At 36.8% G+C, this 14541-nt stretch overlaps 2 protein-coding genes across 27 annotated transcripts in view; both read left to right on the top strand.

The window, feature by feature from the left end:
• Positions 1-12502, top strand: part of dnmt3ab (DNA (cytosine-5-)-methyltransferase 3 alpha b) — a 116100-nt gene extending 103598 nt beyond the window's left edge. For 8 of the 25 annotated variants that reach the window (XR_015512577.1, XM_087289049.1, XM_087289045.1 and 5 more), the window contains 6 exons: positions 1080-1161; positions 2793-2941; positions 5084-5169; positions 5257-5326; positions 5408-5526; positions 8445-12502. Coding sequence is in view for 14 of the 25 variants with exons in the window: in XM_087289049.1 (XP_087145175.1) it covers positions 1080-1161; positions 2793-2941; positions 5084-5169; positions 5257-5326; positions 5408-5526; positions 8445-8592 (654 nt within the window). In the remaining 11 variants the exon portion in view is untranslated. 25 annotated transcript variants of the gene reach the window in all.
• The window catches only part of dpysl5a (dihydropyrimidinase like 5a), a 122463-nt gene that overhangs the window by 74931 nt on the left and 32991 nt on the right, over positions 1-14541 (top strand). The window contains 1 exon segment of one of the 2 annotated variants that reach the window (NM_001018149.1): positions 13657-13808. The exons of the other annotated variant lie outside the window; for it this stretch is intronic. The gene's annotated coding sequence lies outside the window, so the exon portion shown is untranslated. 2 annotated transcript variants of the gene reach the window in all.

Genomic DNA, 14541 nt, shown 5'->3' with positions numbered 1-14541 from the left:
ATCCAATCACACTAGTGGCGGTGTGGAGAGACCTCCCCTTCATGATTGTGAAGCGCTTTGGGTGTATGGCCATACAAAGTAAATATATAAATACACATTACATTACATAGCAAAATATTAGATTTATCCACTCAACCCATGTAAAGAATATACAATACTTCAGTAACTGCAAATATCTGCAATTGCACTTTTGAAACAGAGATGGCAACAACACACAAAATTTATGGACTGCAGGCATGGTTCACTCAAAAAATTAATTTCTGTCGTCAGTTTACTTCTTTACTTGATTCAAAACTTTATAAAAATATATATATACTGTTGAACTGTTGAAGATATTTAGAAAAATGCTGAAAACTTGTAAATAAATAACTTCCATAGTATCTGGTTTTCAGCTGTAGAAAGTTTAACAGAAAAAAAATCATATATATTTAAACCACTTGAGGTTGAGTAAACTCTGAGTAAATTTTCATTTTTGGATTAACTCTCCTTTTAAGAAATTTGCTTGGGTTATATGTTTATAACAGTTTTGTATTGTCAATAGATTTCCACAAAAATGATTGTCATTTTGGGTTGAAATGATCTTTTTCTAAAAAAATTTTTCTTGTTTGTATTATGTCTTCAAACTTGGCAATGTTTACACAGGCAACATGGAATTTATCATGGAGTTTTAAAGGGTTTTTTTCAGTAGTGGTTATCATCAAGGAATTTTTATTTATTTTTTTGACCAAGTCATGGAATATCAGGGGTTTTTGTTTGTCGCCTTACACTTAAAAGTTTCCATTTATCGGAAAGTAATTTTTCTGTACCATTTTTTTTCACTTTGTTTAACACTTATCTTCATGGCTAGGCTACTTTCAAAGCTAAAACAGTTGTAATGCTTTGTTATTGTTATTCTAATATTATCAATGTACAATCACAACAGTGACCTGTTTTTCCATTTATTAGCTGTCATGGAAATTCAGCATTAGTCAGTGAATGTCAGGGAATTTGATATTTGGCTTAATGTTTACACCTGTTCACACATCTTCAGACTGAAGACAGTCTTTATGTTGATTTTTTGTGATCTTTTTCATCTGCAGATCCAGGAATGGGGTCCTTTTGATCTGGTCATCGGTGGAAGTCCATGCAACGATCTGTCCATAGTGAATCCAGCAAGAAAAGGTCTCTACGGTAGGAGTTTATATAGCTGTGTTCTAGGCTTAGTCAATTTACTAAGGCAGTATCAGTGGACACTCAAATTGCCTTTCTAATGTTTGAGATCAGCATGTTGTTTAAATAATCCTTTTAATTGAATTTATAAAAGATGCTGTGTTTATGAACTTCATTCATTTATTTTCTTTTCCACTTAATCTGGGGTCGCCACAGAGGAATGAACTGCCAACTTATCTAGCATATGTTTTACGCAGCAGATGCCCTTCCAGCTGCAACCCATCACTGGGAAACATCCATACACCCTCATTCACACTCATACACTACGGACAATTTACCTTAACTAATTCACCTGTACCACATGTCTTTGGACTTGTAGGGTAAACCGGAGCACCAGAAGGAAACCCATGTGAATACAAGGAGAACATGCAAACTCCACACAGAAATGCCAACTGACCCAGCCGAGGCTCAAACCTGTGAAGTGATTGTTCTACCCACTGCGCTGCCGTGCTGCCGTGCTGCCTTTATGTACAATATTTTTCTCTGTATTATGTATTTCTGCTAGAGTCAGGGTGGCTGGGTGGTCAGAGTGGTGACCATTTGGCATTTCTGTGTGGGGGTGCTTTGGTTTCCCCCACAATTCAAATACATGCACTATAGGTGAAGAGAGTGTATGGGTGTTTCCTGTACTGGGTTGTGGCTGAAAGGGCATCCACTGCATAAAACAAATGCCAGAATAGTTGGCGGTTCATTCCATTGTGGTGACCATTGATGAATAAGGGACTAGGCCGAAAAGAATGGATCCATGAATGAATGTATTTCTACCATATAAAATATTCAGGGGCTTTGATCAATTTTATTATTATTTTTTTTTCATAGCTCAGATCAGATTGCTTGAAATAGCTATATTTTTATACATGAGACAAAAATAGGCGGACTAATTAATAATATAGTTAAAATATTTTTACTAATTAGAACATTTAAAATTAAAGTTAGAGTGTTAAAACAGTTGACCCCTTGGTGCAAGATTGTAACAGCTACTTTTTTTGGCTACTTCTACTACTGAAAAATTATATTAACCTGCTGTACTGTATATACAATAACCTGCGTTGAAGTAATGGCTTTAATGCTGTTTTACATAATAGAGCTGCTTTTTTGTATGTTGTATAAATATTTTTTTAAACTCTTAGCCCTTATATCCATAAAAAAGTATTTTTTTTATTGTTTTGCAGGATTCTAAGCATTTGCTATTGTAGTCATAACTAGAGTTGAGTTATTTAAATTCATATTTTACTCAATACATTAATCAGCTGATGAGTCAAGAACCATGATTAACTATGCTTAAAATAAAGAAATTGCATGTTACAGACAATATTAACAGAATAATCCAATGAAATCACATAGATATTTAAAAACAAGATTTTATTATCGCTGTGCCAATGGTTTCCCCTAAAGAATTAATAAAAAAATAGTAATAACAGTAATAAATGCAAGATAGATGGCAACAAAATGTTAGCAATCCTAAACATTTAAACACTAGTGTATATCTTACTTATATTTTATAACACAGCTCATATATATGTATTTATTTGACATTTGTCATATTGAGTTTCTATAATGTCTTGTTTTTTTGTCTTTTTCAGAGGGCACCGGTCGGCTCTTCTTCGAGTTTTATCGACTGTTACACGAGGCCCGACCTAAAGAAGGAGATACCAGGCCGTTCTTCTGGCTCTTTGAGAATGTGGTGGCCATGGGCGTCAGCGACAAAAGGGACATCTCTCGCTTTTTAGAGGTTTACAGCGATTGATATCATTATTTTTGTTCTGGTTGAGATGAAATTGTACTTAATGACCTCACATGATGATCTCCTACAGTCAGTCCGGCATTGATATACTATAAACCAATAGATTTTGCTGCCACCTAGTGGTGTAATGAAGTGATGTGCAGGAAAAAAATAGTCTTGTGTGTTTTTTATGTAAAAGTTTATTTTATATATATACATACATATACATATATATATATATATATATATATATATATATATATATATATATATATATATATATATATATATATATATATATATATACACATACATACATACACACACACACACACACACACACACACACACACACAAATCCAAGGGAAAATAGGCCAGTTAAACACACTGAATTTCAAACTAACCTAAAAATGTTAATAAAAAAATATCTAAATAAAAAAACATTTATGTAACTGTGTGCAGAATCACAATTTTGGAATATCGATTGCAGACATCTGCAAAATTTAATTCTTTGAAAGTTTTATGAAAATGTTTATTGTTATCGAATTAATTGTAAAATAAGAATAAAACATTTGCATTCCTGATGCTATTTTTCTGTACAGCACAAAGTCTCAAACATAAGCAAAGTTCAACATGTGTAGACATATTCTGTTTGACAAGAAGAATTATTCAGATCTAATTATACTAAATCAACCAGCTCACACCTTCCTTTTTCATCCATCTTGACATTAAAGTAATCTTCTGTTGCTGCTTGGAGTTTCTTTGCTGATTGAAATTGTTGTTTCAACCACAATTACCTGCTCATTAGAACTTTCACCAATTACTTTTAGTTTTAAGTATATATTAGACATGATGATATTCAATAGTATAATATATCGTAATCATCAATAATATTGTTATCTTGGACTCCTTGAAATACAATAATTAATAATTGATTTATTATTTAAATACAATTGTGTACATTTTAGCATGCATTTTAAGAATATTTAGACTGTTGTATTCAAGGGTGAGTTCATCATAGCACCAAAGGCATGAAGACTTAGTAGGTTATTTTTAAATATCAATATTTTCATAAGCCTGAGATTGAATTCTTTATACTGCTATTGCTATTAAACACTTTACAATTTACTTAAAAAACAATGTTATTAAGACATCGACTGTTAATTAGTACCTATAAAATACATATTCTGCATGATCTTATTCTACGTCTCAAAACTATTAGCTTCATAACTAACAATAAATCAAATGTAGTTTATTGAGGCAAAAGTTATAATTAGGGTTTATTAATAGCAAGAAATTTTCTTACAATAAAGCATGAGCTTGAGTTTAAAACCAAAAAGTAGTTGTAAAGAATTTATTATTTTTAGATAGTGTTGATTTCCTAGTTCATACTTAATGGCTTAATGAAATCTAAACCTTGTAACTGTTTCATTTAATGGAGGCTCATGTTATAACTTAAAAAAGTGCTGTTGTATTTGTTTTAAATGAAAACAAATGCCATTAATGTAATAATGCATCTTCAACGCCTGTGTCACATAACCAGCAATCGCTCTCCGGAGATCGCTGGTTCTCACACGAACACTAAGGACTACACTTCCGCATTCCTCTGGACTACATATTCATACATGCTCCCCGGTCACACTCACACATGCTCACTTATCAAGACTGATTTCATTCTCACCAGCTGAGCCTTGTCAGAGACTGATTACTCACCCTACATAAACCACTCATTCACCCATCCTGTTTGCCGAGTCTTGTTAGCTATACCAGTGACATTACAACGCGTTTCTCCCTGTCTTGTAGACCCATTGCCTGTTTGTACGACTGCGATTCTGGACTGCCTGAATATACCCGTTTGCACCTGTTTGATCATTGCTTGCCTGACGCTGAATAAACCTGCATTGCGGATCTTACCTCCAGTTGTCTCAGTCTCTCTCCCCCCCCCCCCCTCGTCGTTACTATTTTAATGCATTAACTATATACTAATTAACTAGTGAGACCTTAATGTAAAGTTGTACTTTATGATCCTTTTGCAATTAAATTCTTTTTTTTTTTAAGTAAACCTGTGATTTTTAATATTGTGAAAATATAATGTGTCATTCAAGAAAAAAAAAAAAACACAAAAGCTGATGCATCCATTATTTTATACAGTGCAACCCAGTGATGATTGATGCCAAGGAAGTGTCTGCAGCCCACAGAGCACGCTATTTTTGGGGGAACCTGCCTGGCATGAACAGGTTTGTCACTCTAAATCACACTCAGAATTAATTTCGTTATTTGTTCTCACTTTGGTATTCCAGTTGTGTGTTTTCTTCCTCTTTCAGACCAATGTCTGCCATGTGCACTGATAAACTGGATCTTCAAGACTGTTTGGAGCATGGCAGGACAGCTAAGGTACGTCTTATATTAGTTGATTTCAATGAAAGACTTTATGTGGCCGCACAAAACAGCAGCTTCTTTTCACATCTTTTGTAGTTTGGTAAAGTGCGGACCATCACTACTCGGTCGAATTCCATAAAGCAGGGGAAAGACCAGCATTTTCCTGTTTTCATGAATGATAAGGAGGACATCCTGTGGTGCACTGAGATGGAGAGGTACGACAAAATGAATTCATGATGCTTTATTATTCACTATAAACACAATAGTTCACTAAAGAATGAAAATCTACTCACTATTTACTCTTTTTTTACTTGTTCAGCGCTAGTTTGAGTGTCTGTCTTCTGCCAAACAGAAAATAAGAAGATAATCTGATGAAAGCCGAAAAACTATAACCATTGACCTCTATCGTAGGAAAAGCAAATACTATGGAAGTCAATGGTTACAGAATTTAGTTTTTTTTTTAAAAGATCTGCTTTTATGTTCAACAGATGAATGAAATTTAAATCATACAATTTAAAGTGAAAGTGAGTAAATGAATGCAGAGTTTGGACTGCATAATTTTTAAAGTAGTCACGTCACAGATGTTTTCACGCTGCATGACTATCTGTGGTAGAGTTTCGTTGCTGCTTTGTTTACAATGCAAGAATCTGCGACAAGGGGGTTTCACACTGCATGACTTTACTACAGGAAGAATCGCAGACAACTTTGTCTCAGTCCACAAACTATGTGTGACAACAAAACACACATGAGAACTGACACGGAAACAATGTGAGGTCACATAGTATAAGCTATAACTACATAACGAGAAAAGCCTTTAGTGGGATAGAAAATTGACTTATTTTGCTCACCTGGGTTTTGAAGGGAATTAGCATTTTCTCTTTAACTTTTTCTTTTTCGACCAGGTTATGATATTGCTCAGATGACAAGTCAAACAGACACGGGTGCTCTCGCCAAATTTTTACTAGTTTTTCCTTAATTTCCTGGGTCCAAAACACTGAAAAGAAGGCCTTTTAACTTCACCCTTAACCTCTTATTGGCCTGCAGATACCCATACTAGTGGATGCTGCTCTCTCATTCATTCATTTTCTTTTCGGCTTAGTCCCTTTAATAATCTGGGGTCGCCACAGTGGAATGAACCGCCAACTTATCCAGCACATGTTTTACGCAGTGGATGCCCTTCCAGCTGCAACCCATCACTGTAAAACATTCATACGCACTCATTCACACACATACAGCATGGACAATTAAAAATTGACAATTCCAAACCCAAACAAACTCGGGGAGAACATGCAAACTCCACACAGAAATGCCAGCTGACCCAGCCGAGGCTCAAACCAGCAACCCTCTTGCTGTGAGGCAACATCGCTACCCACTGCGCCACCACACTCCCCCTTCTGGATAGTTTGAGTAAAGTTTATTTATAAACCAATTTCGAGGGGATCATTTGTTTATGATTGACCCCGGCTAGTCCCACATTAGCTATCTCATGATTTACCAGATCAGATGAATCAAAAACACACATAAATAACCAGATTTCATCTTCGTCTTGAAGAATCCCCCATCCACCCTGACTCCTCACCCTTTTTCCTAGCATAATTCAGGGTAAGGCAGCACAGTGGCTCAGTGGTTAGCACTGTTGCCTCACAGCAAGAAGGTCGCTGGTTCGAGTCCCTGCTGTTTCTGTGTGGAGTTTGCATGTTCGTGTGGGTTTCCTCCGAGTGCTCCGGATTCTCCCACAGACCAAAGACATGCAGCATAGGTGAATTATACTAAATTGCAAATTAAATAGTAGTCGTAGTATATTAGTGCGAGAGTGTATGGGTGTTTCTTAGTATGGGGTTATGGATGGAAGGGCATCCAAGGGTATTCCACTGTGGCATCCCTGATAAACAGAGGAAGGCAAAGGAATGAATGAATGAATTCGGGGAGCTCTCTAGACCTACCTGAGCTCAGACACCCCTCTCTCCCGATGAAACTGGAGAGAGCCCCGGGCTTAATCTTTCGAACACGCTTTTTTTTACCAGTCAGTTCAATCCATTGTTCTGGGTCATATTTTTAAATTTGAACATTTATTTTACAATTGTATTTTCAATAAAGTTTTAAGGCTTGCCTGCTGCTCCTCATGGCGCTTGCGTTTGAACGCTCTTTCATCTTGTTTCACACTTGAACAACTGAATGATTTCTTAACTTTATTAAACTGAATAAGGGCAAGGCAGTGGCGCAGTAGGTAGTGCTGTTGCCTCACAGCAAGAAGGTCGCTGGTTCGAACCTCCGCTCAGTTGGCGTTTCTGTGTGGAGTTTGCATGTTCTCCCTGCGTTTGCGTAGGTTTCCTCTGGGTGCTCTGGTTTCCCCCACAGTCCAAAGACATGCGGTACAGGTGAATTGGGTAGGCTAAATTGTCCTTAGTGTATGAGTGTGTGTGTGAATGTGTTTGTGGATGTTTCCCAGAGATGGGTTGTGGCTGGAAGGGCAGCCGCTGTGTAAAAACTTGCTGGATAAGTTGGTGGTTCATTCTGCTGTGGCGACCCCGTATTAATAAAGGGACTAAGCCGGCAAGAAAATGAATGAATTAATTAATTAAACTGAATATATTTTCTAATAACTTACATTACCAATGCTATGAAAGGGCGCAAAGCAGTGGCGCAGTAGGTAGTGCTGTCGCCTCACAGCAAGAAGGTCGCTGGTTCGAGCCTCGGCTCAGTTGCTGTTTCTGTGTGGAGTTTGCATGTTCTCCCTGCGTTCGTGTGGGTTTCCTCCGCGTGCTCCGGTTTCCCCCACAGTCCAAAGACATGCGGTACAGGTGAATTGGGTTGGCTAAATTGTCCGTATTGTATGAGTGTGCGTGTGAATGTGTGTGTGTGTGAATGTTTCCTAGAGATGGGTTGCAGCTGGAAGGGCATCCACTGTGATAAGTCTAGATAAGTTGGCGGTTCATTCTGCTGTGGCGACCCCGGATTAATAAAGGGACTAAGCCTTCAAGAAAATGAATGAATGAATGCTATGAAACGAAACCTTATGAAATAAAAAAAATCGGCACATCATTGTTTCAGATGTTGCATCAAACCAAACCGGAACCAATAATCTGCGCTGAACATTTGAACTAAATTGAAACCTGTCTCTCTTATTCCTCAGGGTGTTCGGCTTTCCTGTCCATTACACAGACGTGTCGAACATGAGTCGTCTGGCCAGGCAGAGGCTGCTGGGAAGGTCGTGGAGCGTCCCGGTCATCCGTCACTTGTTTGCACCACTCAAAGAGTACTTCGCCTGCGTCGGAACTTAAACTCAGCACAGATGAGAAAAAATCGAAATATGATTTAACACCAAGAGCATCAAAACCAAGCTCTTATCTGTTATTTGCAACATCTAAAACGGTATTTCATGTTGGGTTTCTATTTTCATCATTCTGTTTTGGAATAATTGACTTTTTTTTTTTTTTTTTTAATTCTATTTAATTTTTAAAATAATTATTCTTTGACTTTTTAGCAGTGTTATCCGGTATTTGGTTTATGTGTGAAAGCTATACTTGAGACATGGCCTCCTTTTAAAGGCACTGAAAGATGATGTAACACTTCAAAGCAGAAGCGAGGAATTTAAGAGCATTTCTCCCAAACATTTTTTGTTTTATCGACTGTAGGGTCGCAAGATCCATCTCATTCTACAACGGTGCACGTATTTCCTCTCCTCCAAGCATTTGAGCCTCGGAGAGAGCAGGAAATTTTATTTTTCCTCTTCAGTGTCAGGAGAGCTCTGTCTTAACCAATCCAAAACACCAGTTCACAAATACCTCTTTGTTTACAGTTTCTATATTCAACTGAAGGTAAAAAAAAAAGGTACTACTGTAATAGGTGACAACATGGTGCTTCAAGGTGGTGAAAAACATTGCAACTCATGTGGTGCTACTACTCGAAAAAAAAAAAAACTGATCACGAAGGTCAAGTTTTGTATTGTTGTCAGGTTAAACAAATGACTGAAACCTTGAGAAAAAGAGAAAAAGAAACAAATAAATGACAAAAAAAAAAAAACTATTACAGGTCAAGCCAGGTCTGCCACATCTCATTTTATATATCTTTTACAGTCTTTTTGTACAATATTCTCTGGTGCTCTTTTCAAAAAGAAAAAAAAAACAACGACACCTCAGCCTTTCAATCCTTGAGGTCTGCTTCCTTCAGTATGCCTGCAAACCAGCCACATGGGCGGTGATGTTTTTTGTCATCCATACCTTGAAATCAAAGGCTGTGGGGTGCTACTTTTTTTCTAGTGTCGCCCAGGCTCGAATCATTACTGTACAACTTTTAGCATACGCGACGGGTACTGAACGAACGCCGATGGTCTACTATCGGCCAAGTGAATTGGCGTTCGCCTGAGCCGTCCGTAAGCTATTCTCAGTCAGGTGCAAAATTTCAAAGGTGCGGCTTCACAATGTTCTTCTACCTTTTTAAAGCAATTTTTTGTGCTGCGTTACCAACAATATCGAGCACTTTTGTATATGTATACTTCTTTATTTCAGTTTTTTTTTGTTGTTGTTGTTGAAATCCTTTTTTCCTTGATTATCGTGAATCGTTCTCTTTTTTTTCTTGTTTTTGATTATGTTATATTGATGTGAAACCATTATATAAGGTAATACTTTGTTGTGTACAGTAGGGCTGTGCCAATAGATGTGAACGAATGAGCTAGGATAGGAAAAAAATCCATCTGTCGTGCTGGTGGTGAAGGGGCCGAATTTCGAATAGCTCCCCTCTCATGTTTCCATGTGCTACGGAGTCGCTTTATCATAAGTCACGTCGCGAAATAGTGTCTGCTCACCGCTATATAATCCCAAAGTGAGTGTGTTTGTTCAATATCCCTGTAGGAAAAGTAGTCGTATGGGGTGTCAGTGGGACATCGCTTACTGCGTCTGGTCCCTATAGCAGCGTAGATCTGAAAACATTACTATGTTTGCCAATGGTGGATGTTGACCATGTCAATAATTTAGTTATCACGCAAGCTTATATAGGCTAAATTTGTGAATTTGATGATTAGAAACAGGCTCTATAATGAAATCCTCTTTTGTTTATTTAAGGCATTGCACTGCTTACATACCTTAACATTTGTCATGTTTTCCAAATTTTATATTCATGCCCAGATTTGTTTCTTTTTGTACATTTTGTACATAGAAATTGTCTGTTGCTTTTTTTTTAATGACCTATGAGATGTACAAATATAATTCTTTGCTAATATATATCATTGAATCAAAACAAAAAGAGGGGGGTAATTGACAAAATGGCAACAGGCTAATTGACGAGCTATAAAGCAGCGGATGTGTTTTGTAATTCGTATTTATATGTGGGATAAAACTAAAGCCAGCAGACACACAACGTCATCAGACGTTAACATTAGGTTAGATTTAGGTTGCCAGCATTTAAGGACAACGTTATTTTGACGTCCAACAATGACGTGAAATGACGTTGATATTTGGTTGATTTAGGGTTGTTTTGGAAAGTGACCAAAACCTTATATCTAGCCAGCGTCTAGGGAAAACAATATTTTGACGTCCAATAACGACGTCAAACGATGTTGATATTTGGTTGATTTTAGGTTGTGTTGGAAAGTGACCAAAATCTAATGTCCAGCCAGCATCTAAGGACAACGTTGTTTTGATGTTCAATAACGATGTCAAATGACGTTGATATTTGGTTGATTTTAGGTTGTGTTGGAAAGTGACCAAAATCTATTGTCCAGCCAGCATCTAAGGACAACAATATTTTGACGTCCAATAATGACGTCAAATAACATTGATATTTGGTTGATTTTAGGTTGTGTTGGATAGTGACCAAGATCTAATGTCTAGCTAGCATCTAAAGACAACGTTGTTTTGATGTTCAATAAGGATGTCAAATGATGTTGATATTTGGTTGATTTTAGGTTGCGTTGTAAAGTGACCAAAATCCAACGTCTAACCAGCGTCTAAGGACAATGTTATTTTGACGTCAATTGATGTTGATAATTGGTTGATATTAGGTTGTGTTGGAAGGTGACCAAAATCCAATGTCGAGCCAACATCTTAATTCATATTGACGTTAGACACTCACATTTATTTGTCAGGTATGGCAACCAAAATCCAACGTCTGATAGTCGTCATTGTGGTAACGTCCACACGTCAAGCTGTAACGTCATTAGATGTTGATATTTTGTTGCTTTTAGGTTGGACGTTGGACATTGACGTCGGTCTGACATTGGGTTCTGACTTCAACCCTATTTTCATTTCCAAACAAAATACGTCATCTCATTTGGGTACAACGTCAATCTGACATCATGTTGACATCTTGTGCCTGCTGGGAAAGGATGAGTTCTCTAAGTGATTTTAACAGTCCCATCTTTACTGCACAGCCCTACATACAAAAGCGTGTTTCAATTTGCTTTTTTGATTCTTTTAAAGAGAGGGATTGTAGGTGTTTTCCTAAGGTGCTAAACATTTTATCTAATTGAGAAAAAGTATATTATTTGGAAAAGAAATAAACTTGTCTTGATAATGATAATTTTTTTTCTCTTTCGTTTGTTTCTTGTAGTATTGGAGAAGCACTATTATTTACTCTCTCGTATAAAGATATTAACAAAGGCATTTTAAATTTGTACTTGAAAAAAATAATGACAAATGATGAAAGATTCTTATATTGTTTTAGAATAGACATTGCTGTAGTTGGTGCTTATCTGTGGGAAATCATGTACTCATAATGGGAAAAAATGAAATAAAAAACTTGTAATAAATTTTGCTGTTAACATGTACTTGCTTAATATCCAGGCAGAATTGCTTCAAAGTCCTACATTCCATGCCATGTATTCAGCCCTCCATTCTCTTTTGTTTCATAGTTTTTTACAATTTAATTTCCTCTCTTCTTTTTATGTTCAGTTTAATTTGCTTTGTTTGAGTTTATATATATATATATGAATATATTTGGCTGTAACAGCCTCTTGTTTTCTCTCCTAACAGGTTTTCTGTATATCTCAGTGACACTATTGATATTTGTGACCTTTGTTGTATCATACAAACCATTTTTCAGGCCTTCTATTCTTTTGCAATCTGCTCATACAGCAAATGTAGCAATCATCCGCCACCTCTCCCCCTTTTATGTACCCAGAACGAAGAAAAAATGGCTCCTTATGTACTTGTGCTGGAGAACACTTGAATAAATGTATTGTTTTTTTGTGAGAAATGTATAGTTGTTTGTTTCATTTACAGGTATTTAGTATACATGCCCCTGATTGTGATACATATATACGTATAAACTCACATAACAATTCATACTTGCTGTCAGATCTAATTCGATGAGAAGTCTTTCTACCATGCAATCTCATCAGTATTGCCAAGAGAACCATACCATTCCTCGTAGACTAGAGATTTCCAACTAGACATTTCTGATGATGAGTTATTTTGGTGAGAACGTAGTTGTTTAGTATACTAATAAGCTGTTTATTCGTGATAATATTGCCTATTAAAAAATGATCTTGTCACTTTTAGAAATGTAGGGGCATCAGTGAAAGCTCAGCGCTGATGATCACCGATGACAGCAGCCTTAACTAAGTGGCTCAGACAGTACTTTTGGAATCTACTGCTGACTCTGAAGTGAGTCTATGCAGTATTTACAGATGCTGTATATATTGAAGAGGTCGAAGCAGGTATTACAATCCAAATTCTAATTATTGGATAAGGTGTTATCTGGCTCCTCCTCCTATTTCATGCTCACAGTGGTTGCCAGATTGACAATTGAGATCAAGAAAATCAAGCTGTGAATTAAGGCTCCATATCAGCACTTCTGTAAATAGCTGTAGCTCGTGCCAGTGGTCAACTCAAAGCTGTTTTAATATAAATCCATATCACGCGGTTACGAGTGGGATTTTGCTCAGAAATACACCACCAGCGGGGGAAAAAAAAGAAAAGGATACATTAACATTTGTTCATTTTCCAAGTCGTTTCTGCTTACCAAGGGTGCAAAGTATTTAGAATTATGTCTTGCAACAGAATACATGTCTTTATTGTCACTTTTAATCTATTTATTGTCTTCTTGTCTAATATAATAATTATAATATAGTTAATATAAAATGATCAATAAGTTTTTTTTATAAATTTTATTTATTTATTTTTCATTTAAATTTTATAAAATGCATTAATTTTCATTAAATAAAAGTAGGCAAGCTATAAAGAAAGAACATATATTCTTCACAGTTGCCACATCGACTTAATGATCCAGTTCAATCCCCTGTGAAACTGCATAAATGGTACGTACCGCTGACGACAAGACACGCGCATACTGCAACGCCATTGGCTGCTGCTGAGGCCATCGCCGTGTATCTCATCAGTGATTGGTCAACGCCCGGCTCTCACAGTCTGGATGCTGCTGCAAGCGTGAGGTTTACCGGGCTGGACCAACCGAAGCATCTGCCTGCCGGTCTAACAGGCTTTTATTGTTCAAGAGCGCTCAAAGTGAAGGAAAACCTCTTTTAAAGGATATCACAAAGGAAGTAAGTGCACTATGCCTCGCTTTTTTAACATTCATTTGTCAGCTGTTGTAAGAAACTCCTCACTGACTAGCGCAGGCACACATTGCTCGTCTCGGGATCGTGAAACGTAAATTTTGTAGTATGGAAAGAATCTCTCAGTCAAGTGACTCGTGTTTTACCTTATATCTTTCATAATGGAAGCTGTATATTGTTTCAACATCGATTAAATGATGTTTAATAATCTAGTGGACGTCGTATGTCCATAAACAGCGCGACCCATCAGGCAATAAACACGATTAAACGCGAGCGCGCACTCGACATCTGATATTTCCCTTATGAAGTCGTTGTATTGTTATTGAACAACCTGCTAAATTAACGATTGTTGCCATTTCGTGGTGTCTTGAGACATGTTGAGTGTGTTGTGTAGCGCAAGGGCTTGGTCGCCCCTTTGTGTGACACCCTCGATATGGTCCAAATAGGATGAGTCTACATCATCACCACCATCTTCATCATCTTCTTCATCTTCAGCCTTTTAATGAATGCGTTCTACATAGCTGAAGATATTACTGATGCAGTGCATTGCATAGATGTGCAAGTGCACGTTCACAATACCGCATGTTTACATTCACATGGTTGCATGATCCTCTGAGACATACATCAATAACGTAATTTCTAGTGATTTTCATATTGCAATGGCAGGAATGAAAAAAAAATATGCAATGTATTAAAAACAAAAGTAATTCATATGTTTTTT

This window comes from Danio rerio, chromosome 17 (genome assembly GCF_052040795.2).
Source record: "Danio rerio strain M-AB ecotype USA chromosome 17, GRCz13ab, whole genome shotgun sequence".
Taxonomy (NCBI): domain Eukaryota; kingdom Metazoa; phylum Chordata; class Actinopteri; order Cypriniformes; family Danionidae; genus Danio; species Danio rerio.
The sequence above is the reverse complement of the archived record's forward strand: the minus strand, read 5'-3'. Positions and strand labels throughout refer to the sequence as shown.